At 47.7% G+C, this 27,674-nt stretch overlaps 1 protein-coding gene across 1 annotated transcript; it reads left to right on the forward strand.

Annotated features, from left to right (window-relative positions):
* Positions 1–218: 218 nt before the first annotated feature.
* Positions 219–26,655, forward strand: LOC8024167 (plasminogen activator inhibitor 1 RNA-binding protein). The gene is made up of 7 exons (XM_029991303.3): positions 219–592; positions 4,575–4,734; positions 9,148–9,357; positions 11,693–11,764; positions 13,237–13,332; positions 15,724–15,952; positions 24,962–26,655. The coding sequence occupies exons 1-7, from the start codon at positions 337–339 to the stop codon at positions 25,304–25,306; spliced, it is 1,368 nt and encodes a 455-aa protein (XP_029847163.1). The 5' UTR covers positions 219–336; the 3' UTR covers positions 25,307–26,655.
* The last annotated feature ends 1,019 nt before the right edge of the window (positions 26,656–27,674 follow it).

Genomic DNA, 27,674 nt, shown 5'->3' on the forward strand with positions numbered 1-27,674 from the left:
GCGGTGCATCTTGGGTAATAAAGTAGTTCGCTACAAAACGAAACTGTTTCGTTTGTTGGGCGTTTTATGAACCGAAATTTAAAATTAATTTGATCTAACTTAATATTAAGTGGAATATTACCTACTTCAAGTCGGCCGGTTTCAGATTTTGACGGCAAAATAACGACAAATAAAGGAAAGAGCAAAAAAGTGAACAAAACCAGAAATTGGTTCCTTCCCGTCATGCTGCGCGCGGTTCGTTTACCACGCCATTTTGCATGATTTCGCGGGAAGTAGTAAAAATTGGTCAGAATTCAATCTGAAGGCATCCTCCGATCGGAGAAGGCCAATCTGACCATGGAGAGTTCGTACGGCATCGGCGTGAAGAATAGGTACGAACTGTTCTACGATGACGAAGAGGATCCCACAGAATTGCTCCGGCAGCAAGAAGAAGAAAAGGAGAGGCGGAAGGCCGAAAAGATCACCTCGAAGGACAAGCCTAAAGGCCCGGCGCCCAAGGGAGTCAAGCCTCCGGTGAACGCGGCTGCAAAGAAAATCCCAAAGGAAATACCGATCAACAAGGCGCAAGAACGGAACGTCGCACCCAGGGACGGTAAGCCGAGCCGAGATCCAAGTGCGTTGTAGCCGGGCAATAGGCCTAAGCGAGCGCCCGCGACCCGTGCTGCGGCGCGATCGAGTCGTTCCTTCCGTACTCGTACGGAAGGCCCGTTCTGCTTATCGCTGTCGGTGCTCGCGTGCTTGCTCGGCCCCGCGTGAAGCCGAACGCGGCTGACTTCGGCACCGCAAGCACGGCCAAACGTGCCTGCTCTTTCCATCTTCACTCTTTTTTTTTTTCTTCCTTCCTTCCTTTTCCCAAACATGGCATGGCATCGCGTTTGTCGCGCTTTGGCGTTCGCGAAGTCGGGAGCCCGTTTTTATATTCTGTTGCCGGTCACGGTCCGAGTAACCTTGCCGCGACGTAGTTTCTCTCGGTACACGCTCCAATTTGTCGCGGCTTAACGCTTGGTTTCTTCTAAAACAAGCGCTAATAGAAGCCGAGTCCGAACCGATGGATGTTTTCTCTACCTGTGCCATACCGCCATGCCCGCTACCGCACCGCTTGCCGCATTGTTGCTAAAAAAACAAAACAATAAAATCCGATGGAGTAACGGCCTTAAACTACTGACTCGTCAAGGGGAGCCGTCTCCCAAAGCACCTTTTCTGAGCCGCACTTTACTTCGCCTGAAACGCAGTCTTGGGAGCAGATCGCAGTACTGCAACTCCACGTGCAAGCGAAAGACGTTCCCGAAGCAACACAGGGTGTCATATCTTACGGGCCATTTTAATGGTTTCTGCTCTAGCAGACGCATGTAAAATCGTCTGCTGGCGAAGTGTCAAGTCTTGACCTCGATCACGGTGGTTTCCGAGGTCCGAACGCCTTCATACAGTTGTCAGTCTCACGTGGGCCGGCAGTTAGGCCTCGGTTGTCTTTTTGTTTTCTTACTCTCTTGTTCGGTGCCGCACGATGCCGGTATGTTGACATGCGAGCACGACAAAGCGCGCTGTGTAGCGTAGTGATCGCGGCGTTTCGAACGATTTGGGTGTCGATTCGTGGCGGATGGTTATGTAAAAAGGGTGCTGCTTCGCTGCCCCGGGCTGTAGGCCAAATAGGGCGTCAGTGCAGTGCATTCGGCGCTCCTTGTGGAACCTGGAAAAAGGTCGCTTTGCTGCACTCTTGGGCTCCTAACTAGATTTTCTCTGCCCGTCTATCGAATATTTCTATCAAAATAGAGATACAGTCGAGACTGACCGATCGTGCCAAAATGGCTGCCATAGCCGTGCTTCGGATTGCTCGCGTTTTTTTTTTTTTTTTTTGAACAAGGAAAGCTCCTTTTCTTTATTTTTTAAAGTCTATCCTGGATTGGTTTCTCGTTTTCCCGGAAAACTTCTTTGGAAGAATTTGAACTGTATGTCATATTTGTCTTGCTCTTGTCATCTGAAGTGACGAGTTGGGATTTAGATGGATGAATAAAAAATTTACTTGACCGTTATGGTTCAGCTCGCATGTGTACGCAGCTGTCCAGCTGTTAGGACTGTCTGAATGACGCTGCTTTCAAATGATTCACAAATGCCATACTTTTTTGTTTCTTCTGGTTTTTCCTTATAACCAAGAATTCATATGCAGGGGCAGACATGCATTTTATGGGCTCTTTTCTGCAATGCATTTTGCTGCATCCAATGTCGGAAATAAGCTATGAAACACAGACTCTTCTCAGACATTGCCTAAGCAGGCTAGGTTAGTGTGTTCCTCTAGAAATATCTAGAGGAACACGAGAAGAATACAATTAGAAAAGGGAAAAGAAAATAATCTATTATAAAGCTCAAGACGCTAGAAACTATAACAGATATGAAGTGGTCAGAGGACTATGGAATGGAGTGATGGTACCAGGACTGTCTTTTGGCAATGCAGTACTGTACTCGAAATCTGAGTTTCAATCAGGGTTAGAAATTCGACAAAGAAGCGTCGGCAGATTGACACTGCGAGCTCATGGAAAAACACCAAATGAGGAAGTACAGAGGAACATGGGATGGTCGTCTTTTTGAGAGCAGGGAGGCAATTAGTAAGTTGAAATTTGAACAAAGGTTGACTGAAATGGATGATATGCAGTGGGCACGGAAGGTATTCAATCAAGTATTTATACATGAAAAGTTTAAACACAAAAGGGACAAACCGAATCCGAAAGCTTACATTTAAATACCTACACACTGGTGATGGGGCTGAACAGACTACGTCTGTGAAAAAGAGGGTGAAAGAGGCAGAGAGGAAAATATGGGAGGGGAGAATGCAGGAGAAATCAGCCTTAACACTGTACAGGTCACAAAAGCAAGACATGAGAAAGGAAAAACTGTTCGACAATTCACGGGGAAGTGCTTTGCTGTTCAAGGCAAGAACGGGAGTTTTGAGGACCAAGACAAATAGGGCTAACTTTCAGGAGACAGACACATAATGTGCCACCTGCTATAATGAGAGTGAGACACTAGAGCTCTTGGTTTTTAAGTGCACAGGGCTTTCTTCTTGCCCGACCCAGATGGGGTAACAAATTTGGCCGGGGCCCTAGGTTTTGCTGGTGACGATGGAGGGACGTAAGAGAAAAGGATTACAGTCACAAAGAGGCGATTAGAAGATTGATGGAAATCATCTAGGGAAAATTAAATGATTGACAACTAACTAGCACAGCTGGGGACAGGCGGGACGGAGGAAAATTGGGGCTCCGGCCCAAAGTCTCAACCCTGTCTCCCAGTGGGTCCGGTGCTGGGGTAATGCCGAAAAGGTTTGACCAGAGAAAAATTGGCAGCTTCCTCGTCGGGGGGTCGCCGATCCCCCGAAGGTCATCCTGATGATATCCCACACTGCCTGGTGATAGTTAGGGGGAGAAAAATTGGTCTTAAAAAGGGCGGGAGAAATCACGTTTTTGTCTTTTTAGACTTAGGCTAGGTGGCGCAAGCTACCGCCCGTTTCAAAGTGTATAGCCATTAACATCCATCCATTCAGTGGCAAAGTTTTTTCAGCTGAATGTGGTCTCGTGTTAGGAGCTATCTTTAGACATTTCTAGGGAGGCAATGGCAGCCAACAGAATCCCCAAATATACGAGACAAATTTGCCACCACAAGTAGACAGTTTTCTTACTAAACATTTCTGAAACTTTGTCCCTTTATCCGAGCGTGTCAGGTGCTGAAGAAAAACTAGAGCGGAAACTAGACAGAGAAAAAATAATGCTTAGATTGTCTTTATAGCCACAACAGCGCTTTCAAAATAGTGTTGAAGCCCTTCCTCCCTGCATGTTCAGTGGAAGGAGGGAATTGTGACGTATTATAGAGACCTGAACATTTCCGTGCCTTCTGCAAGCATTGTCCGAGCACTCAAAAATGATCCACGTGTTCCCTCACGAGCAACATGCGCAAGGCAACTGAAACCTCTGGTATGACGTTACACCCAGTGGTTAGTTTTTTCTCGCGTCTATTGATATGTTTGTGTCAAATGTCTGTGATTGGATTCGCCAAAAAGTCATTGGAATTCACCCCTAATTCGCTTCACTTTAAGACTGTGCCTAAGCTTTTTGCAATGCGTGGTTTTCATGTAAAGTGTGAAATAACCTTTTGTCGCAAGATGCATACCATAAACCTCGCAGCATAATTTTTGCTAGCAGCAGGCCTCGGCACGGTTTTTCATTGAGTCCTTTCACCGTAAAGACCCGATAACTGGCGACAGATGACAGTGGTGAAGCAGTAGACCAACCACACCAGATAGTTTGGCTGCGCTGCCACTGCGTGTGACGGCGCAAGCTGCCTTGTGCACTGCTCCCCGCCTCCCGTAGACTAAACTTACAATGGCGGCACGTGCCTGCCAAAAGCTTGCTGAAATCTAATCTTGCACATACAACAAGTATAGGTAGTGGGCAAAGCACAAAGGCACAGGACACAGGAAGGCCCAAAAGTCACAAGTGACGAGCCATAGCACCACGTCACCGAGGTGCTGCTAGAACGACGCAGTCTTCCCAGTTGACTGAACCGTTGTGCGCGTGTGCATCTCGCAGACAACAAGCTTCAGCGGACAGTCAGGCCGGACCGGGCGGTCAAGTTTGCCGGCCCCGGGGCACGGGACAACCAGCAAGACTTCGAGGAACGGAAGAACCGGCGCAACCGCGAGGATCGGGTGCCTGCGGGCGGCTCGGAAAACCGGTTCGACACTGGCAGGTATGGGCTACCGCGCGCCACCATCATTTTACTCTTTGTCATCCCCTCGTCCCACAATGCTGGAGCGCCTTTGCGTCGCACTCTCAGCGGGGCATCTGGGAGGGACACATGAAACTGCTTGCACGTGTGTAAGGAGGTTTCGGTAGCTCTGCCTGCCTCTTAAGGAAATTGCAGCAACAGGACCTTCAGTGTCTCGAGATCCACGGTTCTTTAGCTTGCTGCCTGAGAACTCTTGGCTACCTTGAGGGATGACCGAGGAATCCGGTTAGAGAACCCCGCGACGTTTACACACCGTCGTCTGCTTGGCTGATTTGTGAAACTAAGCCAGAGGTATGAGTAGTTGCGAATGATTGGAATCTACTTTGTGCTTCGTCGGGAGTTGTAATGAACTGTTGGGGTTGTTGTTTGGGCCTTAGGTGGGGTCATAGCATTGTCAACTATGAAGAAAGTACTCCGCCATACTTCTACTTTTGCTCATCATCACTACAAAGCAAAACTGTCAACTATTTAATTTTATTTGGCGTTCTTGTCTAACGGACTTGGGATTAGAAAAAGCGTGCACGCACATTAAAGGGACACTCAAGTGGTTTTTGAGTTTGTGTTTTGATGATAACTGAATCTAGACTCCCTAAGTATCCCTAAAAACCAAAAAGATAGTCATACGGTGATTATTTCTTTAATAAAAATGTAATTGAAGGCCGCCAAACCTCGGATTCGTCCGAAAACGAAACCACTCTCATTGGTCACCGCTCGCATATCAAAACAATCTCGGGCCAATGGCGTTAGACGACCTTCCATCGCGCAGTGATTCTAAGGTAGTCGCACCGGCCAAACTTCTTTGTCATTCGAGCTTCGATCATGGCGGAGTTCTCTACGTTCGAGGACCTGACGCCGTTAGAGGTTGAAATTCTTCGGCGGACAGCTGACCTGGGGATGATTTCCTACCACGGCAATCCGACGTGTGATGTGGACGATAGCAGCGTTTCGGAGTCGTGTTCGGGTTCCGAGACCGACAAAACTCTGACCTTTTCAGGCGTTCTTCGATTTGCGGTTGGGGCAAGTCGTAACCAAACCAATGTTTGGCATCTCAGCGTAACCTCTGGTTCGTGATTTTAAACGATGTCGCCACGTTGACTTTCACCTCGGGAGTACGGCAGGCTGGTTCAGACATGTGCAATGAGTGTGTACCTATGACTGCGTCTGTTGCAACCGGAGCCCAGAACGGCTGCTCTGCACCGCGCATACACACACCTGCACCACTAAAACCAGCGCAGCGGATCGTCAGCACGGCGACCGCTTCTACGCCGTCGCCAGCTGTTTCAGCGGCACGTCTAAAAAGGGGACGCACTGCCACTCAGTGCTGTAACAGAATATAGACAGTTTTCTATAGCCTGGAGCTTTATTATTTTCTTTTTTCATGATAGGCTTTAGGGTACAGTGGATGAAAAAAAAGAAAAGAAAAAGATTCAGTACGCCGTCTTGGACAATCATGGCTCTAATACACGACTTTGCCAATAGTACACATATCGCCACACGCCTTTTCTACAATTATAAAAGACTATGTAAATTAGCAGCAATATAGCAACATAGAAATATGATTTCGTGGTCAGGTAGACGTTACGAGCGTTCAGGATTGCTAACCCTAATCACTTTTCTTTGGTGATGAAAACGTGTGAAAATTTGCATCCTTTGTACGATATGCGCCAAATAAGAAATCTGGGTGATGTTCGAGAAAACAAATGCTTATAGTGAGTTCGTTTCACACGCACTGGCACCGTTCGAGTTCTCTCCCAGAATGCATCGCACTCGCAGAGTGTTGCACGGAGAACTGGACTCAAACAAACTCTCCAAATGCACCGAGTGCAGAAGACTGATGCTGCCGCCATCTATGTTGTAGAAAAGATACCGACCTCAAACCGAAACTAGCGCCTTTCTGTTCAGAGTGATGGGTGAGAATGTGAGAGTGCAGTCACTACCAACATTATCTACAAACGTTGAACGCTGCAACCTGTAGTTTTTAGTTGCTATGAGTTCAAGCAACTCGGCTGTCGTAGAGATGGTTGCAGACGGCGTAACTTTCCGCACCCAGCTGTCTACAAAGCAGCTGGTTGCGATCTTTCAATTCTTATAACCGTTTACACTGAAGAAAACTGATGATGCTGTCCGAGCAGAAGCTTGATCCGTTTGAGCATGGTATTGTCCGTGAACCACTGAAAGGGTACGGCTTAAAACTAGTCTGTTGGAATATCCGTCAAAACTTTTCGTGGGACTTTTTGATTGTCATTATAAGTGGATCAGATATTAGCCTTGGTGAGGACGTCGAGAACGAGAGCTTTCTCGAACAAAATACGACGGGGCAAGTTCGCTGACGTAGGTAAATGTTAAACATGATGATGTTGCCAAAGCCTCAGGTAAAGTCACTATGTTTAGCTTTCTCTGATGCTTATTTCGCCGTCGGAGGTTTCTGCTGAGGGAGTTTTGTCGACAAATGTTCAATTTTTCACCCGCACACGGATGTTGATAGACATCTCGGGGACCGCTGGTGTGTTTGTTCTGAGCCTTTCTTGACACACTGTATAGCTCAGTGTTTGTACGGCAACAGATGGACTTAAAACCTACAAATAAAGCACGGGTTGTCAATTGCTTCCTTCATGAAATAGCAGACGCTCACAATTCAAGCTCGCGTTTGATTCTGTTGCCTGCGGGACGCGATTTCTCTTAGAAAAATCAACTTTTTTTCCTTTTGGTTTCGCGACACATCGTAGCAGACTAACCCTCGTCGTCTGCTCCCGCTCCTCGCCGGAGCGAGGCATGACGGGATTGCATTTTGGCGCATGCCCGATTTTTCCGGTGCAGCGAGTGCATGCATGTGTGGGGTGCCACCGCTGAAACGAACTCGGAGAGTGCAACTACTCGTGGAGCGCCTGCCGAAACGAACTATCTTTACACTGCGAGTGGGCACGCTTGGGCACGAGTGCCATGAAACGAACTCGCTATTAGAAAGCATCACTGTAGTCGAAGTAAACAAACTCGACGGCACGGGCGTTTCTGCTTTCTTGAGAGTGCCGCCACGACATCGCCACACGAGGAGGTGGTTCTTCCCTTCCAGTATGTGGTGGGGTATCATAGCAACACGTGAAAGTTCACAGTCAAGGATAGCGCTTTTATGCGGAACGATCACCTTTCACCACGTCGACGATCTCCGCCGACGCCATATTTGCAGATAGGAGCCGACCCGTGACCGGCACGACCGGCATGCAATGTGCGCAACCAGTTCTCTTCGACCTGTGATTGGTCTGTCTATCAGTTGTTTCGAACGCAGCAGGTAAAGTTGGGCTCGCTCCAACTTCTTGCGTCGTGAACGACACGTGCGTGCATTCCTCCGTCGATATGGCAACTGATGGTTGCAGACCCTTGCAACGGTCGTTTCGGTTGTTGCAGTCGTTGCGGTCGCTACGGATGCATGTGTGTGAACGGGCCTTGACACGAACGCACTTCCCGAAACCCCGGGGGGGAAAGAGTTTGTGATACGTGCGCTTCCGCGCATCCCAAGGGAACAGGAAATTCGCCCCCCCCCCCTCCCGCCTGCGGAGGAAGGCAAGGAAAAAACATAGTCCCTTGTTTGTGGTATGATAATTGCAGTATAGTGTATTCTAAACTAGAACTATTTTGCGTCTTTTGAAATTGTTATGCGCAACATATCTAAATGAACTGAAAATTGTTTCTTCAGCGAAACTTTACAAAGGCCGCCAAAATTTTCGAACATACGATAATTTCATTGGTCGGTGCGGGGACAGAAGAGTCTGCACACATTTTACTCCTGCGTGATTAATAGGTGATTCTGCCTTCTAAAACTGAAGATACTCATTCAGTGACATTTCCTTAATACCATCGCACCAAAAAGTAGCCTCCCCAAAAACCACTTGAGTGCCCTTTTAACAGTCAAAACTTCAAAGTATTTGGCCTCTCTTCAGGCTGGCAGCCTAAAACTGCTGCATATTCCTGACTGCAAACTGAAAGCCAAGTACTATCACTTTGACAAAGCAAGGATGAACTGGCAAGCTCTTTCCAAATCACACGTATCCTGCATAAATGGGTAATTGCTGGCTCCTCCAAGCCTTCATATTTCTTGCCTCTTTAAATCCGGTAAGTAGGACACACTGTCGAAGCTGTATACTTCACTACCTGTTTTGGATTCCCGCATAAATGTTTTGCCTGTCTTTCACATGGCATCAAAATGGCTGGATGCCAGCCAATTGGAAAGCTTGATTTTTCTATTTCAATTGGACAGTGGAATCCAGTACTCTTTGAACGTTCAGTGGCCCCTTTAAAGGGTTCATGCGGCAGTATGTTTAGTCTCGTAGATTGTGGTGGTCTCTCGTCAGAGTCTTTCTCCCTTGCTTCTTTTTGCAGCAGGGATCGTGGCGAGGGGGACATCCGGAGAGGGGGCCGGGGCGGCGGCCTCGGCAGGGGAGGCTACCCGAGGCGAGGAGGACGGGGGGGCGGACCCGGACTGGGAGGAGTGGAAGGGGGTCGGGGGGCCCCGGGAGCTGGAGGCCGTGGGGGCGGCTTCGACGGACGTGGAAAGCGGGAGTACGAGCGGCAGAGCGGCAGCGACCGCAGGTGAGCCACCGTGTCTCGCGCCGGGGTACTTCACCGCCTCGTGCACGGAGGTAGGGCCGCTTGGTTGCGTCTCGTCGGCCCTCTTGACGTTCGTCGCTGTACGTGCACGGCAACTCATAGACATTTGAAAAGTGCTTGCCCAAATGCGGAAGGGCGAGGGTTGGCCGTATGACTGAGAAGCTCTGGAAAGTACCTCCGGTTCGGAATCCGAAACTGCTGGAATGTCGTGGGCGGGTGCACCAAAATGAAACCGTATGGAGAGGGGTGACGACTCTCGGCCTTCATTATTTCTTTTTGATGCTTCTAAGTCTGAACAACTTAAAATCACTGTACATGCTCCCTAATTAAGAAAGACCTGCGCATGGGCTCTCTATCTACCATTGCTTTGGAAACAATTCCCAACCAATGGAAAGGAAAACATCTGAAGGGGGAAAAAAAATCTATTGAAGGGTTAATACGGTCACTTCCATTCAGAATAACAAAACAAAAATGTGTGTATTCACTGGTTTGTCCCCGAATATTTTGTCTTTATAACGGGGTAACCATATCAATGGGGTTTATATTAGTGAGTCTTGACTGTGTAGCCCTTTGGCTAAGTTAACCAAGACCAAGGAGAATGCTTTAAGCAGAGTTGAGTGCACTGCACGTGCTGGTGTCTGCAGCAGTAACTGTTTTAAAGTTAGTACCCAAAACAAGTGGACTTTGCATGTGCGTTCATCACCACCTTGTTTTAGTTACTTTGAGTCCTTTGTACAGGGGCGAGCGCATGCAGTGCATGTACACCCGTGAGCGATATGAAGGTGAACAGCCCTCTTCTTGTTTTTGATGCTCCTGCAAGTTTTGGAACAAGCTCTGTTCCAGAAGAAGGCTAGAACGCAAAGTTTAGACCCCCAAGCCACGTACCATTTGAGACGTTGAGAGTTAGTGCAGCTTTAGGGAGCCGTAAAACCGGCAAGAAACCAGGTAAGGTGTTCACCTTCATATTGCCGGCGGGTTGTACCTATGTTTCGAGATTTTTCCTCGGTGACGGGGTAATTCGGTGAGAATTCTGTTGGAGGAGCTTGGCTGCGGTTCTCGGAAGGAGTCTCCTCCGACTGATGTCCTACAGAGCGATGCGAATCTCCTTGTCAGTAAAAAAGTAGCTACATTGAGGCCAGTTTGTGGAATCGCGTGCGCCAACATGCGTCTGATGTATTGAACTATCGGCATCTGCACGTCCGGCCTCCATACTTGTGTGGCTGTTGCACCGGCCGGTGTCGCATTCCAGTCGTCGTAATTCAGCCCGAGCCTGTTGGGAATCAAGGGATAGGGTCTCGGCAGCCTGCCTAGTAAATATTTGGCGACGTTGAGAAACTTCCCTCCTTTCCTGTGTTTGCCACTGGCAAAGGGAAGCAACTACTTTAAGGGGGGACATGGGTCCTTGGAGCCAAAAACGTCCTAAAACCGTATTCTTTTGAAAATGGCGATGGCTGTTGTTCTGAATTTACCAGGCTTCTAATTTTGTGGGTGAATATTTGGGCTATAAATCAACTAATAATGCCTATGCGGGCTGAATGTGAGTTGAGGTTGACTCTAAGACATTGTTTTCACAAGACACAATTTTTGGACTCGTGAAAAATTTGCAGGAGGGATATCTCAGCATCCAGAGCAGATAGAAATATAACCTTTCCTGAAATGTGTAGCTAAATGTGTGAAGCATACAATGTTGAGAGCAGACTTTCTAATAAAACTCTAGAAATTTTTTTATTTGATCTTTTGTTTTATTACTTGTTAGCCATGTATGGAGCACTGAACTTCAATGTGTGGTGAAATCACTAATAGTGGGTTTATCTTAAAAGTACTTCCAACATTGTATGCTCTACACTTTCTAGTATCTAGCCATGTGTCAAAAAGGATATTTTGTTGAGCAGTTTTTTTCCTACCGTTCCTCCAAACAAAGGCAGGCAAGTTTTAATTACCTTGAGGACAATTCTCCTGACTGACAAAACGACCCGATATATGAAATCAGCGCAAAAAGCTGAACAAGCTTTTTTTCTTCAATTGCAGTTGCCCTTTGCGACCTTGCCAGTCACATATTTTTACAAATTTGAGCTGCGGCAATTGGGATTTCTCGTGCCCAGTTTGAGTTGGTTTGAGTTTTTGGCCCCAATTTAAAGAAATAAGAAGATTGCTGCTGCTTTGTTCTGTCCAGGGAGGCTAGAAGGTTCTCCCAGCTTTGGTTTTCTTTGTGGACAGTGGAAGTGTTGACGCTCAGTGTGACCTTCGTTTGTTTACTTAGACTTGCGAGAATTCGCTTCACCCGTGGGGTTGACTTTGAGGTTTTTTCGCTTTCCAGTGGGGTGAAGTCTGTAGACAAGAAGGGCGGTGAAGGCGCCTTCAACTGGGGGACTGTCAATGACGACCTGGAGTGAGTTGGTTCTCTTCTTTTATTTTGGGGCAAGTCGTCTTGGCTAGGCAGGTGCACTTTACTGAGTAACTGCCCAGGTCACCTGGTTGTCAAATGCCTTTTTGACAAAAAACATTGAAATGATGTTTGCCCCCTCTGAAGTACTAGTGTAGTGACATTTCTGGAATTTATCCATTGTGTTCGGCTTAGTGTTGACTGACAAACAAAAGTCAAGCACGTCTGTTATGGAATCCAATGGCACATTGGCACTTCCAAATGTTGCCCGCGTTAGCATGAGAGCTTCAGTGGCGACCGTCTCTGCTTTCAGTGTGTTGCCTGTTTCTGTCAAAGAAAAGTGGTGCGACCTCTGATCTGAGCAATGCCCTAAAGACATCTTGCCAGTTCATGAAACAATTCAAGGGTGGACTTTAGTTAAGGTTCCATGCCTGCCTCCTTCCTTAAAGGGACACTGACAAGCTATTTAAACTCACCAAGGTTTTTTTGTACGTAGCATGTGAGGGCTCAACTACCCAGGACACAATTTGCGGCTCGAAATTTGTTTTCTTTCCGCCTGAAAACCTGGCGGGTTTGAGTCGTGCTCGCTTTCTTCTCTGTGGTCACGTGCCGTTTTTCATGGCTTAGGACGCAACCACCGAAGATAATAGGAGTCGTGGGTCATTGAGGGCACACACTTGATACTAAAAATAGAAATGTGGCTTTTCAAAAGCTACAAATACATTGGTAAAATAAAAAAAAAAAAAGGTTGTAGAGCTACGCGACGTCTGGTTTCGGTTTCAAGCAGTTGCATTCTTTTTACTTTATGAAAATATATGTCAAACTAATAATTGTAGCAGAATATTGATTGGGTAGTCCTCCGACGCCATAATAAATCTCCTGACATACAAATTTATAACAAATTTGGGAGTGGTTTCAATGTTGCTTTTATATTGAAGCATAAAACCCATCTACGACAAGCACAGACTCATCATACTGGAATGAACGTAAGTTTGCAGGGCCTCTCTAATGTATGCTGGGTCTTGTCAACATGTTATGTTAAAAAACTCTTTAATGTTAATTTGCTTTATATAGGCTCTGGACACCTTTGAATTTCTGTCCTATCTCCCCATCTATAAGAAAATACTAAAAAGCATAAAATTAAAAAAAAAAAGGAAAAAAAACAATTCACTATTTTACTGGCATTGAGAAGGCAACAGCAGGGAGGGGCGTTGCTCGTGGTTTGCAGGGCATCTGTAGTGTGACATCTGTAAGGCTTTGGGAAGAGTGGTGAAAAGCTGCTGTTTGGGCTTGGAGTCTTGATTGTCGAGTACGGCTAATTTTTGGTCCATATCGAACGACTGAACACTCTGGTTCTTGTGTTCCCTGTCAAGATGGTCTCGGCACGGGGCTACGAAGCTTCCATAGAGAAACTGCGGACGCTTGGGAGAGGCTTTGCGGTTTGAATGAGGACCTCTGGTTTCTCGCCCCCCTTTCAGAGTTCAACTGAGCCCGTTTGGTGAAGAGAACGCCACAGAGACCGCCGAGAAAAGCGGAGACGAGACGGCCGCCGCTGAGAACCCCACAGACACCAGGTAGGTGCTTTGCCGTTAATGGGAAACTCCGCTCAATTCCGAAAAATTTTGGCTTGCATGTGATTCCATTTCACAAAGCACTACGAAACAACTCTACGTCTTCGGATTCGCAAAATGTGGAATATTATTTGTGCAATCCTAATTGAAACATCAGCTGATACGGTAACCGAAACTTCGGTTGCGTCGGGCAACATTGGTCTCGTGTGGTCAGAGTCATGGCCACATCACGTCGAACCACATGGGCTTGTGACGTTCGGGAGGGGGCGAGGGACAGGACACGCGACACGGGCAGGTCGCTTTGCATGGCGTGGACGGTGATGGCCCCGGTGGAAGGCGAGAAGAAGAAAGGAGAAAGGGAGGGGAGAAACAGACCGATAAAGCGCGCAGGGCAGCGCAAACCAGCGCATCCGCGTTGCGGTGATCACGTGGACGCCCGGTCAGCCAACACCGGGAGGAGGAACTCATGACGTCATTGTTCAATTTCGCTCTGAGAAGTAAAAACAAACAAAACGTGAAAATGACTTAGTCATGCCTCTGACGTAGTGGCTCATTGTTGGCCGCTCCAACTCTGTCGCGTTGACTTCGCTGACGATTGTGCCTCACGTCGCACTCAAGAGTTGGCAGATTTCGGCGACTTGGCTCACTTGGAGGTTTGCTGGCCAGTTTATTAAATATATAGACGGAATTAGATCGTAATATTTGACATGGGGTCTTCCTATATGATACTGAAGAGGGCTACATAGTTTTCTAAATATCAAAAATGAAGCGGAGTTGCCCTTTAAATGCATGCTTAAAAGTGTAGTTCACCATAAAAACCAAAATACAGGTCGAACCCCCAATGTATGCAAATGCATGCATTCGCATGCATGAAATGCTTGTGTGAGCGTTACTTCAATCCTTCGAAACCTTCATCCGACGACAGGTGCTTATTGCTGTCCGTGGCCCACGAGGCGTCGTCTTGCATGCGTCAGTCGCATTGCCGATGCTGCACTTGCGGAACGACTTGCACACCGTTTCGTTCTGGAGTTACATTACGCCAGGTCGGAAGTGGCGTTCGTTGCAAGAGGCCAGTGGGTGTCTGATTGACATGCGTTTCTGCATAAGCGGTTCCTTTTCACTTGAAGGCCATCTTGCGTCTACCTCCACTCATTTTCGTTCGGGAAGCAGCAAGGACGGCCGCAACACAAGAAACAGAAGTAGCACAAGACAAACTAAGATGGCGGCATCAAATACCCAAATTGTCAAGCCTTTTTTTTTTTTGCCAATGATTGGCAAGTGAGAGGGGGAACCCGGTGTAGTTATTTCTATAAAGTGAGCAATTAAAAGTGTGTGTTGGTGTAATTAACTCTACTTTTGATAGCAGACTTACTTGCATTTTTGGGGTATGTTGTTTAGTTACTCCAATGTTGACAAATACAGTAATCTCTCGTTATAACGAATCCAACGGTGTGGCAAAAAAATTAGATGGAAGCTGCTTTGTATACTTTCATGTATGCTTGCATACTTTCAGGACCTCACCTTCGTAATAAGTGTGGTAAGCTGCCGATACACTCACAATAATCCGGTTTGAAATGCTTGCATTTCGGTCAGGGCCACATTGAACTTCGATAAATGTGATAATGGGGGGGGGGGCGATTTTGTTTCATTGAGGAATTGCTGTACACAAGTTTCTGTTCTCAGCACTCTATGCTATCACCGGCGTCAAACGCCTTTATAGAAACTGCACAGGACTGGTAAGGACTTTCGTTGTAAAATCGCTAAGCTACAAGAGTTGAATGCGAAATTGAACGTTTTCCCTGTGCTACCTGGAGGTTGTTTCTGAGCGATTTTGTTTTGCTGAAGAACTTTTGGTACCTATTAACGACTCCCGCAACCTACGTGGGTTGCCATTCTGGCAAATACATACCTGCCAAGTCTACCGTATTACCTGGGAGACTTACGAATTTTGACAAGTTTTTTTAGTGTACATTTCTTTTCAATCATTTATTTAGGAAACGCCCCCCTAGCCCTCCCCCACACACACTTAGAAATTCTCCCAGATTTGGTTTTTCCGAACGTGGCAGGTGTGCAAATATAGTGGTTAGAGACCAAAGTTTGTGGAGCACGCCGATTGGACCTTGGTGACAAAAGCATGGCGTCATTGTCGCTCTGCGTTCAGTCGGAGTGCTCTGTATACTTTGACCCCAACTTTGTGTTTGAAGAGTTTATGCTGTTCGCGTGGTTTGGTGTCCAAACCGTAAACTGATGCACACGCAGAAACTTTTGCTCATATGCCGCGGTTTTAGAAAACTACCCGTATTGGGGCATGTCATCCTTCTCAGAGAGATGTTCTGCCTTGCAGAAGTCTCACTGCAAAGCATCTTCTTTTTCTCTCCCCATGGGGCATTGCAGCAAGGAAGAGGAGGGCGGAGCAAGCACCGCGGAGGGAGTCCTGCCCGACGATGCCAAGGAGATGACACTGGACGAGTACAAGAAGGAACAGGAGCAGAAGCGCTCGCGGGCGAGCTTCAACATCCGCAAGCCCGGTGAGGGCGAGGAGAACGCCGAGTGGAAGAAGATGTACGTGCTCAAGAAGAAGATCAACGAGGAAGGCGAGGAGGAGGAAGAGGAGGAGAGCGAGGTGGGTGGTTTTCTCTTGTCGGGCAACTGTGCGGTGCCCTTTTGGCTTCCGATTGTGGGTGGCATCGGAGTCATCAACCGATCAAACTTTATGACCTGTTTGTGTGTTCACGATCGGACGGTGTTTTGGTGAGAACTCCTCACCAATTTACAAATGGCGAGGGAGGTCTCGCAGTGTCTCAGTTGCTTGTCCCGGGTAATTCTCCGCCCCCCGGTCGGAAATGTGTGTTGCTTCCAACGTAAAATAGCAGGCAGTCATGATGTTGATCCGTGTCCTCTCTCTCACTTTGCCATTGCATTCAATTTGTAGCAGAGTCAGCTTGGTGTTGGGCGGCGGAACTACCCAGCATTTGCGAAGGAACCATTGGTTTATTCCTCCCAACTTAAGATAGCACACAATCACAATATCTGTCTGCATCCAATCTCACTTAGCCATGGCACTCTGTTTGTAGCAGACGATGCGCATTTTTCTAGCAGATTTTTGTCTGCAAACAATGTTTCTTAGCAGAGAAATTCTTTTCTCTTTCCTCATTAAAAAAAGACAAATATGAAAAAAAAAATTTTTTCTTTAAGTAAAATGAAATTTTATTTCTAGGTTCATGAACTTTGTAAGGGTATCTCAACAGAGCTTCGTTCATGTCCGCTGTGTGTAATTTTGCTACGTGCCAGTAACATGAAGAGATGCGAAGCACCACACACGGAGTGCTGCAATGTTTGTTTTTCGCCTCATACCATAAAATACCGGGCAAGCGCCCACTCAAAATTTCGAAATAATCGCGAGAGAATGGGGGTGGGCGCTTGTCCAGTCATCGATTTTACATATACAGTCGAACCTCGATATAACGAACTTCAATGTAACGAAATCCTCGATTTAACGAAGTATTTTATTTTTCATAATTTCTTGCCCATAGACCCCATGTATTTTTAGTCCCTATATAACGAAGTCTATTTTGCTGCTATTTCAATATAACGAAGTGCCATTGCCATAGAAGGCAATAAATAAATCAACTCTAAAAAACAACTTCGCAAAAAAATTGTGGTTAAAAAAAAATTATGCGCAAACGCGAGCGCTTGATAGGTTACTTCACGGGGACAGGCCTTCCAACGTTCCTAGGCTGCCCGAGGATGCGGCGCCGGTAGCGCCGGCGAGGCATGCGGCAAAGCGGATTCCGCGAGGCTGGCCAGAAAATGCCGAGCAAAGAGTTAACACGACATAACAGCATCACCACTGACATTCACTGATCATCATAGTCCACTGTATCGTCTTGCGAGCGTGATGTAAAGCAAAGGCGCAAGCACACTGTGGGCGCAAGGGGGCAAGTAAACTGTGCGGTCAAGAGTGCTGTGTAGGTTGGAAACATTGGCACCGCCTAAACTAAACAGCTTTATTTTTTAACCGGGCGGTTCACTTACGTGTTTGCTGACATAAGGAAACGTAAAGTTCTTTCTTTGGATGAGAAAGCAAACGTTTTGGACGCCATCCTGAAGAAACTGCCGAGATCACGAGCACTCGGGAAGTGCTCGACGCAATGGACGTACTGAGGAGGTACACGGCGTCGCATGGGCAGCAAGATGCCGTGCAAGCACTCTGGGCGCTCGAACGCCGTATGACGCCGCCGACGCTGCTGCTACTGTCGGACAAGGCGCAAGCAAAACTCGCGGACTACTTTGCCGCTAAATAAATGTCATTTTCGGTGAGTTTTCATACCCTTTTACGTAAAATGTTTCGGAATTTTTTATTTTTTTTCGCATGCTAAAGCCAAATTTCGATTTAGCGAAATTTCAATGTAACGAAGTAAATTGCGAATTTTACCGACTTCGTTACATCGAGGTTCAACTGTAAGTGTACTGCGCATATTTCCTCAAATCAAGCAAATTTGGGAATGGGCGGATGTGCGGTATTCTACGGTAGGTGCTCCGTGCACGCTAGGCCTAGCGAGAAGATCATACCCTCGTTGGAAAGCTTATCTCTTGTTTTTTTTTTTGTTTTTTTGGCACTGATCGTAATCGTCGTTCAAGAAAAATAGGCACCCTGGGAGACATTCGTGAACCCTCTCGGAATTGATGCGTTTTCATGCTAAAACATGCTACGCAAACTCTTATTGACCGAACTTGTGAAACGTCGGCTCCTATTGGCCTCTTTACGTCACATGCCTTCTGGCTTGGCTAGGTCGCTTGCTCGTTGTCTACTAGTTCTTGTTTAGAAACCTGCTCTTGCACTTCGTCGGTCTCTACTTCGTGAATTTTTCGGTGAGCTTTCGGCGATAGTTTTGAGGAGATGCCCGTGGTGAAGTCGCAAACACAGCAAAGCTTTGATTGCCGCTCGCAATTCAGATTGCGCACACTTGCTGTTCATGACAACAGTCTTCAAGATTATTGCATGTCCCACTGAGGCCACAGCAGCATAGCGGCGGTGCCTGCAGTACCCGAAAGTGCTACGCTCTGTGAATCTGACTTGCTCACCGCCTTTGAGTGGAATATCAGCTTTTTGGAGGAGGCAGGCGGAAACAACGGGAGCACCGAAGATGCCTTGCGGCGATGGTGCGGCAAGCTACCGTTTGGTAGATTTGGCTTGTCTGCGAAGCATGGTGGGAGTTCCGCTGTGCCAAACTTGCCATGGGGCGGGTTTGGAACTTTGAGAACGCGGCACCGGAGCTCATCTGACGTTTGTCGTTGAGTGCCCACTTGTGAAGCCGTCGTTTTGGCGCCGCTCTCGTCGACCATCGATGACACTTACTGAACTTCCTGTGTGCCTCGTAATTTCTGCACGCAGCAACGGTTTTTGAATTTTTTTTGTGGAACTATATACCCCTCTGCCGATGCACCTGAACTCCTAGCAGATGATTGCAACGAAGGTACATGACGCGGCCACGCAAGCATCTGCTAATGCGATGGCAGAGGCTGCCGAGACGGTGCAGAAGGTGCTAAGAACGTCGAACGACAAGGAGCAGGCGCCAGATGTCTGCGCCAGTTACGACGGGGACGTGGCTTAAATGAGGCCACATGTCTCATTGTGGCGTTCCTGCTTTATTGAACTGGACTTGTGTGGGGGTCAGCAACTACTGCCACGGTTGGAGCCTTGAACCGAAAGAGGGCTTGGAAGGATACAAGGAGTGGCTACAAGAACACAATTCCAAATGCCGAATAGATTTTAATTGATAGGCCACTGCTTTGGAGGTGCACGCGGCAAAGTTGATTTTCAGTCGGTCGGTGGAACAACACAAGCTGCAGTATGTAACTGTGCTCTGTGATAGCGACCCCAACGGCTTCAACCGCATTGCTGCACTGCAACTCTATTATATGGATACGAGCAAAGAAGACTGCATTAATCATGTTGCAAAGAGGCTTTGTGCGGGAATAGAAAAACTCAAGAGAGGACTGGGGGGAACGGCGCAAGCTGACAAATATTATGACAAAATTGACTTACTACCGTGCGAGTGCCCTGAAGAATGCCCCGGACGTGACAGCAATGCAGCGGGTTCCCCCGCTGCGTGTGCAATTCTTTGCCCTATCTTGAGCTGTTACTTACCATAGAATATATTGTCTCTCTGAAAATACCTCCCCCCCCCCCCCCCTCCCCCTTTCTCGGAAAAAAAAAATGCGCTTATATAATAGAAAAAGGGGGGGGGGGGGGGGGTAAATGACGGTTGGTTTTAGGTACTGACGAGCAGGTGGCAACCCTACGTGGTGAGAGGCAAATCGGGTTGCATTCTCACTCTCACGGTGACCAAAGTTTGACCCCTGAAAGGAGTCTAGCCACCGGCCGGTGTGTTTACCACATCCCTATCTCAGGTCCCTCGTTTTCTGCCTGATGGCGTCGAAGCGTCGCATCGTTGCCTGTTGGGCAACGATGCGACGCTTGCTCCGGGATGCAGGAGCGAACCGGCATCCAAGAAGACAACAATTGAACTACGAGTGTCGGCAAGAGCCACGTAAACACCTGATCACACTGGGAGCGGACGCGCGCATTTGATAGAAGTGCTCAAGCCGTGCTGTTGACCCGCCTCTTGGTACGCGCTTTAGAACCAATCTTCTAAAACCGACTGCAAGAACCGCCGGGCCTCTATAATCGGTTACAAGTCAAGGAGGTAGGAGAAGCTCCTTCCACAAGCGTGATGCGCCAATTTCAAATCCCTCTGCAGTCGAAGGAAGAGTTCACTGGAAACGCTCCTTGCTCCGCTTCAACGGATAGATATTGGCTACAGAGTGATGCCAACTTGTCTCCGATCCCACTTTTTAAGGAAGCGACCTTTGTATCCATTGCAGGGGGAACCAAGCCCCTGAAAGCAGCCTTTGTATCCATCGGAGGGGGAACCTAATCCCGGGAAGTCGTATTTGTTTCCATTGGAGGGGGAAAACTAATCTCCCTCTCGTGGCTTCCACAATGCTCAGTCAAAGTCGAAAGATAAAAGCAAATATGTACAGAAAGGCAAGACCCTCTTCGTGCATTGGCCGCGACGTTACGGAAACGATGGGACGCTATTGGGTGCAGAGGTGGTGGAGGGATAATGCCGCGTGCAGGGTCACGGACTTCTAGAAAGTTTGGGACCCTGTGCGCGGCAATATCCCTCTGATTCCCTTTGAGGGGCATTTGCCGCTACCTCCTTGACTTGTAACTACACGACGCGAACTGCTCGAGTTCAACAGTGTTGACGTGCCGTTGTGTCAGAATAAAAGACACGTGAATAACAAATTGCGCATACCAAATTTTGCAAGTGTAATCCATAGGACATTTACTTCAGCACAAAAAGAAAAGAGATGGAATCCATATGGGTGTCTCTTTTTGTTGGAAGTGTTTGCCACCGCTGCCACTGAAAGGAAGGCGATGACAAGAAGGGACTGGCCTGTTAACCGAAAATGGAGGTCGGCATTTGAACTAGTCATACTGGAAGGATCGACGAGGTTTGCGCGGGCACGATCCATTTGGCAAGCCAGCCGGTCGTGGGCAGACGGCCTTGGCCAGGGACTGTGGGGGTGATGTTGGATCAGAGTTCCTAGGCCTAGCGTATCGAGCTAGCCCTTGGCGGCCGGTGGGATTGTTGCCAGTGCAGCTTTTTCCGGGTGTCTGTGGATCCAGCGTTTATCTCCGTCGTGGTTCGTTTCAAGTACTTTTTTTTTTCTTGCTGCTTGGAAGAATAGCACTTAAAATTAAAAAAAAAAATGTCCGTTCAATGTTGCGACGAAGCAACCGAGCGACGCTGTTGGCCATGTTGATTTGAATGTAAAGAACTGTACAAGACACCTCTGGAGCTGTCCTAGGATTCCGTCGTAACTTGTGCAAAACTTGAAATAAGTTTGCTTCGTGGCTATGATTTCTCGTGTTTCGTCGTGTCAAACTTTTTGTCGTAGATGGTCTCTTGAAACTGGCCTTGGTTGAGACGCCTTCTAGGCGCAAAACTGGACTGTGTAAATGGGTTTTTGAACTTGTCCAGTTTGAAATCTATAGTCCATTGCAACCTAAGAACGAAGGGCGAGGGTAAGACGGGCCAAGGAGGAGGAAGGAGACGAACGCTGGACAAGGGAGGGGGAAACCTCCTTCCCTCTTTGGCGTTCCGTCTGCTTCCTCCTGCCCGGCCCGTCCACCCTCGCCCTTCGTTCTTAGGTTGCAACGGACTATAGTGAGGTAGACCCTTTCCAGGAGTGAGTCTAATCACTTTCATCGGAATTGTCGCAAACGGCTATCTGCTGGTTGCTGTTAAAGGAAGATGTGCATCAAGATGGACAAGACCAGTGATGGAAGTGCTGCGCCAATTGCGCCAAGGACGCAATCCTGCTACATGTAGCGCCTAATTGCCATTTTACCGAAGAATTGCGCCATGCCTGCGCCGAGATGAGATGTAGCAATAAAAAATAAAAATTGAAGTCTTATCAGAGCGCGTGTCGGTACCGCGGTATTTTCCGCGCCGCAACTGTTACGCGAATAGAAACTGCGAGGGCGCATTATCATCATCATCATTGAAAGGAACAACGTTAGCAACATCTGAGACTAAAGCCGCAGAGACTAATTGCCGAATTCCGAAACCTCACTCAAACTGAAAGGCCCCTCCACTTCCTCAAGGGCCGGCGCTGGCCAATCGCGACGGCGGATCCGTCCTCGCGATTGGCCAGCGCAGGCCCTCGCGCCTTGCTCGAGGAAGTGGAGGGGCCCTTCAGTTTGAGTGTAGTTTGAGTGAGGTTTCTGAATTCGGCGCTAAGCGAAGAACCATCCCACTGAGCAGCCTATATAAAAAAAAAAAAAAAGAAAAAAAAAAGGCCGAGCTTGTGGATGTTTTTAATGTTGGACCGCCCTGTTCTCGCGCGCTAGCTACCAGCGAAGTCATAGCTAGTGCGAGCCCAATGCTCTGTGCATTCCTACTCGTGCGTGGGCTCGTGCAGTGTGGGCACCGTTACGGGCTTCTTGCGCGCGCTTGTAGCTTCGGCTGCACTCACACCGAAGCTGAAACGAAGTATAGTTGAGTTGCACCAAACTCTGGGTGTAGAGCTGGTAAAGCCTCGCTGTCCTTTTCGGAGCCCAAAACACTGTGCGACTGCGGTGTCTGCTCCGCGGGTGTCGCTTCTCTGCAGCGCGTCGGTGCATGCCAAGGAGCGCACTCAACGGGTAAACTCGCCGTGATCTGATCGTGACTTCGCGAGCACATCGAAAATGAATCGGAATTTTTGAAGCGAATATCAGATACCGCAATATTTTAAGCTGCTGCCCGAAAGACAACTCTAATCTGAACTAAAACATTCCACAACAGTCAGGGTCGTTGGATGCTGCTGCAGATACCTTAAAAGAAGTGCAGGCTGATATAAAACTAAATATCCTGTACCATCAGAACTCAGGGTGACATATTTAATTGCATTTGTTTATCTAACGATCAGATAAACTTTATTTTAAAAAAATGTTTTTTTTTGTTTACTTTGTTGAATTTTACATATCCTTCTTAAAAAGGCGACAGGCGCTGTGTTCCAATAATAGAGATGGGCTTTATGTAGCAGTGCGGCATTATTTCATTTTAAAGTAATATGCCAACAAATACTGGACCCTGCTCCAAAAGGGCCACTACCTGCTCCAAAACAACATTTTGCCTGCTCCAAAACGTCAAATGGCACTTCCATCACTGCAAGACTTGTGCATTCTAGGCAGTTGCAGACGTTAAGTTGTGTCTGACCTGCCCGTAGCTATGTACCGCACAACCGATGACTTCGTCAAATTCCGACTCTTTGCACCAATTGTTGGGCTGAAGTCGAAGGTAATAAGACTAGTCTTTCACGATTACCAACCTCATGTAGGCATTTGAGTGTTGAAACCAGTGCACTGGCAGCAGTGGGAGAGCAACCTGAACTGCTTTTTTGGCTCTTAGGATGTTGCTTAGGTCTGTTTAGGCTTAGGTATCTTTGTTTTTGGGATAAAATTGTCACCCTATAGTCGGATGCAACCTGAGAACAATCTTTTAGCTCCACCCACAAGCGCATTGCGCCCATCTGAAGTGCCTCCGCCGTCGAGAAAGTAGTTCGCTAGCAACGTTGCTTTTTCTTCCTTCAGGAAACGTGTCTTAAACTACTACAATATTTATTTAATTCATTCAGGACATTTAAATAAGTTAGAATACGTTTTTGTCAACGAAATAGCTGTTTAGTAAAGAAAGAAAGTAATGTCCAATGTACCGTTTTCCCAATTCATTTTCTGTCCAAGATACTGTCTAACATACCGTCTAACATACCTCTCAGCAGTGCTAAGCCTCGCGCCCGCTTCGAAATTTTCGTTGGCGATAGCGTCGCTGGATTCTCACGTTGGCGCGCAAAAACTGCTGCAAACGCAAGCCGATACCATTAAGATTTCGTGGCGTAACCTCGGGCACGTAAAACACGGCGCAAAAAAGCAGAATAATTCTCACGAGAAACTAGCGTCGCGTTGCTAAGGCCAGCAGCCATGTTGAGTTTTTTTTTGTTTTTTTTTTTTAAAGATTGCGATTGGTGCACGGAATCGTGACGTCCTGAAAACGATTGGCTGGCGTTTCTCGGCGTAGTATTACATTTTCCTCTGAGAGGCATTTCCGGTTTTTTCTTAGCTTGCAACCGACTATAGTGACTAACGTTTGCTCGTATTCATTTTGTTGGTTGCTATATTTGTTTACTATTAATTAGGCATGGGGGTTATTGTATTGCTATCAGCCTCTCAGGCTACCACACTGTCCCACAAGGCTGGCGGAGCACTTTCTTCGTCGTGCCTGGCGGCAGAGGGTGGACAAAGGAAACTGCTTGCACGTGTGTAGGGAAGTGACTGGCGACACCCGTGCCCGCTTCCCAAGGATTTTGCAGCAACACTGGGTTCCGGTGCAGTCTTGGTAGCTTAGTTTTTCAGCCACGGCAGTAACGCCCTACAGTTGTGTGATCAAAGTTGTTTGTGTTGCAAAAACTGCCAGGTCTAGTTAGGTGCTGTTTGCTGAAACCCTCAGCATATTGTGGTTTCTCTCCCATCATTTCAGTTTCTGCTGTCTTTAGACGCTTTGGTGGGGTGGTGTTACAGCACAATCCATTTATAACGATGTAGTGCTTATAACAATCAGTTTTACACTAGAAACTCTCAATTCCCAGTTGGGATGCTACAATAGTCGGTTATAACGACTGAATTTTAGTTTCCTCATTGTCGTTATGGATGGATTGCATTGTACTGCCCGTCTGGCTTTGTTTTCAAGCAGAAACTACTCCATGCCACCCTACATAGAACTATAGCCAGAGCTACAGATTGCCAGGTTAAAAAGCATGGTGCAGGGCTACAGCGTATCGGGTTTGAAAAAGATTTTATACGCTCATCAGAGCGGTTTTTCACATTTTTTGCTCGCTCGCCATCGGATGTGGCAGATCGAAGCTTTGGCCAGTCCATCGTAGTGCACTCCGACATACAGTTGCTTCAAACGCCTACTTGACATGCACGTCGGAGAAGTTTACCCCATTTCCTTAGTGGCTCGCGATTCGGTGCGCCAGATTGTAGCTTTTCACGGACCCTTCGTTGCTCCTCCCGCAGGACGAAGACGAGTATGCTCGGCGCGGCCGCCAGCGTCAGCTCGTCGACATTGAGATCAACTTTGCGGACCAGCGCCGCAGCCGGGGGGGCCGCGGACGCGGCGGAGGCCTCGGACGCGGCGGACCGGGAGGTCCCGGCGGCCCCGGGCGCGGGGGCGGACCCAGGGGACCCCCCGGAGAGCGGGGCCCTCCGGGCGAGAGGGGCGGACCCCGCGGAGGCGGATTTTCGGGTCCCCGCAGCCCCAGGGAGCTGCCCCAGGGCGGAAGCGGGCCGGCGGCCGGGCCCAAGCAGTCGGCGCCCAAGGTCGACGACTGGAACGACTTCCCTTCCCTGGTGGCCGCCTAAGACCCTGCGCTCCGACCAGGAGCGGATCCACCAGATCGGAGACAGAAGCGCGCGTCAAGGACGACCATTGTCACTTGCGCCACACGAGTTTTTTGGCGCCTGCTATCGAGGGTCGTTCGTTCCTTTCTCCCCCCCTCCTACATGCCCCCTCTCTCAAACTGTTTTTTTTTTCCTCCTTTGATCTTTTCTCTCCCCTCTTTCCTCTGTGTTTCTCTTGAGACCTTTGACTAGAGTGTGCATGCGCCAGAGTGCTGCATCTGTATGTATGCGTGTGCGAGAGAATGAATGTCTACACTTTGCTTTTTCCCACTACTTGAGAGCAAAAGGCTCTTGATTCTCTGGGAGGGCGGAACTGAAGAGCTGGTGTTCAAGAAAACCCTCACTGATTTTTTTTTTTTTTTTTGTGGTGTCTAAAAAAGAATTAATTTTCTGTTTTTGTTTTTTCTTGCAGAGTTTGTTGCACCACATGCTCTTTTTGTGTATGTTACACAGCTAAATACAGTAGCGGGTTTTCTCTGTGCGTGTGTGAGTGAGTGTGTAGTTAATTATTTCTTGCGTGCGAGAGTGAGTGGGTCCCTTTCTCTGCGTTTTGCCAGTCTGGTCCTTGCTCCCCTTGGAAGTTGGCGTGTAGTGTGTCCAAAAGTGTGATCGCGAACAAGAAAAGGAGGTGCAGCCTTCTTTTTTTGTTGTTGGGATGGAACCGTATTAGGGCTAGGGAATTGTGCGCACATCTTTCCTTTTCCTCCACTCTGCTCTGCAATAAGAGTACAAAATTAAGCAGTGCCCTTTTATTTTCTTTGTTTCGTCTGACTGGGTTGTGAATGTGAAGGGACATGGTGGTTTTACTTGGCCTTTGACCTTCTTGAACCTTAAAAAAGTAGCCCAAGATGTCTTTTTTTTTTTCCCCATTTGGTTTATTTGGGGAATGAGGGGGAAGAGAGGTCTGCATCTGCCAGCGTTCATTCTGACGACTGACGCAAAATGGTGAAGAAAACCAGAGTGTTTCTTTTGAGTTGCTCGTTTGCCAGGCTAGCCTTATTTGGGCTACCCTTATAAGGCTGCCCCCATCATGCTACTACCCCCCCATCCTGTCTCAGTTGTGGTTTGTCTCGACGGGACGTTTGGGGGGTTGACACGACCCCTTTTTATTTGTTCTACCACAAGTTTTCTTTAGTAGATCAATACCGGGGCCCCGAATGAGTCGCAGTGGGTGTCTCATCTGGCGGATGTGGTGGCAGCACAGAGTTGCTCTGGTTCTCACTGTGGGGAGGAGGGTCTTGTTTTTATTTGATGGGGAGGGGGATGTGAAGGCGGGGGAAGTCGTTGAATAAACGTCATAGACAGTTGTATGTTTTCTGATGTCTGTTTTTTGGGGGGTCAAGTAGCTGGAAGCACTGCCGGCTATTGTGTTTCCCGCACAGTAACCACAGCTGGAGTTTGGGTGCAAGTGGGGAGTAGCTCCACACATTTTCATAGACTACTAAAAATCAATGCCGTGCCCTGTAAAGGAAAACAAAATGGTTGGAATGGGGTAGAAAATTTTTCTCTGGGGAACTTCCAAGCAGCAGAAGATGCTTCAGTTTGAGATACTTTTTTGTGCTTCAAAGATGCGCGGGAACTCGCTTTTTGTAAAATTTGAAGAAATCTGGCTCCACCTGGGGCAACAAAGCTAGTAAAGTTGGGATAGTTGGTTCATCTTAGTTAAACATATAAAATAGCGTAAAAAAAGACAAGGGCCTGTATACTTGTCCTCGTCGGTTTTTTTTTTTTTTTTTTTTTTTTTTTTTTTTTGCGCTATTTTGTGTGTTTAACAAAGCTTGTAAAGTCGTATTTACTCAGTGTCGGTGACAGTCTGGTCCAGTTCTCCCTTCGTTTTCGTCCTTTTGTCATTACACCATGATAGTATCGCCACGGCCACTTATGAGGGCTGCTCATCAAGCTCAGTATATACAGCGCCAAAAAACGACAGGACAAAGACGAGAGTAAACAGGACGAGGCGCACTCGCAACTAAAGTTTATTTAGGAAAACACATAATATATAGGCCGTTAAAAATGCCTATTCATCCCATCAATCCAGAAGACCTCTTGATAAAATCAAACTCTTTCCCTGAGAGGGCAAGGGAAGGCTCGCTAACGCATTCATCTCCCTTTGCTCTAATCTCAAATGCCTCGTGCACTTCTCGGCATATTTTATCTTTGTATTTCGCCAGAACCTTCACATCATGCAGAACTGGTGAACACTGACAGCGACTACAATGAACAGCTAGATTGCCAGACGGGCTTGCTCTCATAGCTGACGCATGTTCCCGTGCACGATCATTGACACATCTGCCAGTCTGGCCGATGTACACGGAGCCGCAAGTCAGCG

This window comes from Ixodes scapularis, unplaced genomic scaffold (assembly GCF_016920785.2).
Source record: "Ixodes scapularis isolate PalLabHiFi unplaced genomic scaffold, ASM1692078v2 PGA_scaffold12__126_contigs__length_90152505, whole genome shotgun sequence".
In the NCBI taxonomy this organism is placed as follows: Eukaryota; Metazoa; Arthropoda; class Arachnida; order Ixodida; family Ixodidae; genus Ixodes; species Ixodes scapularis.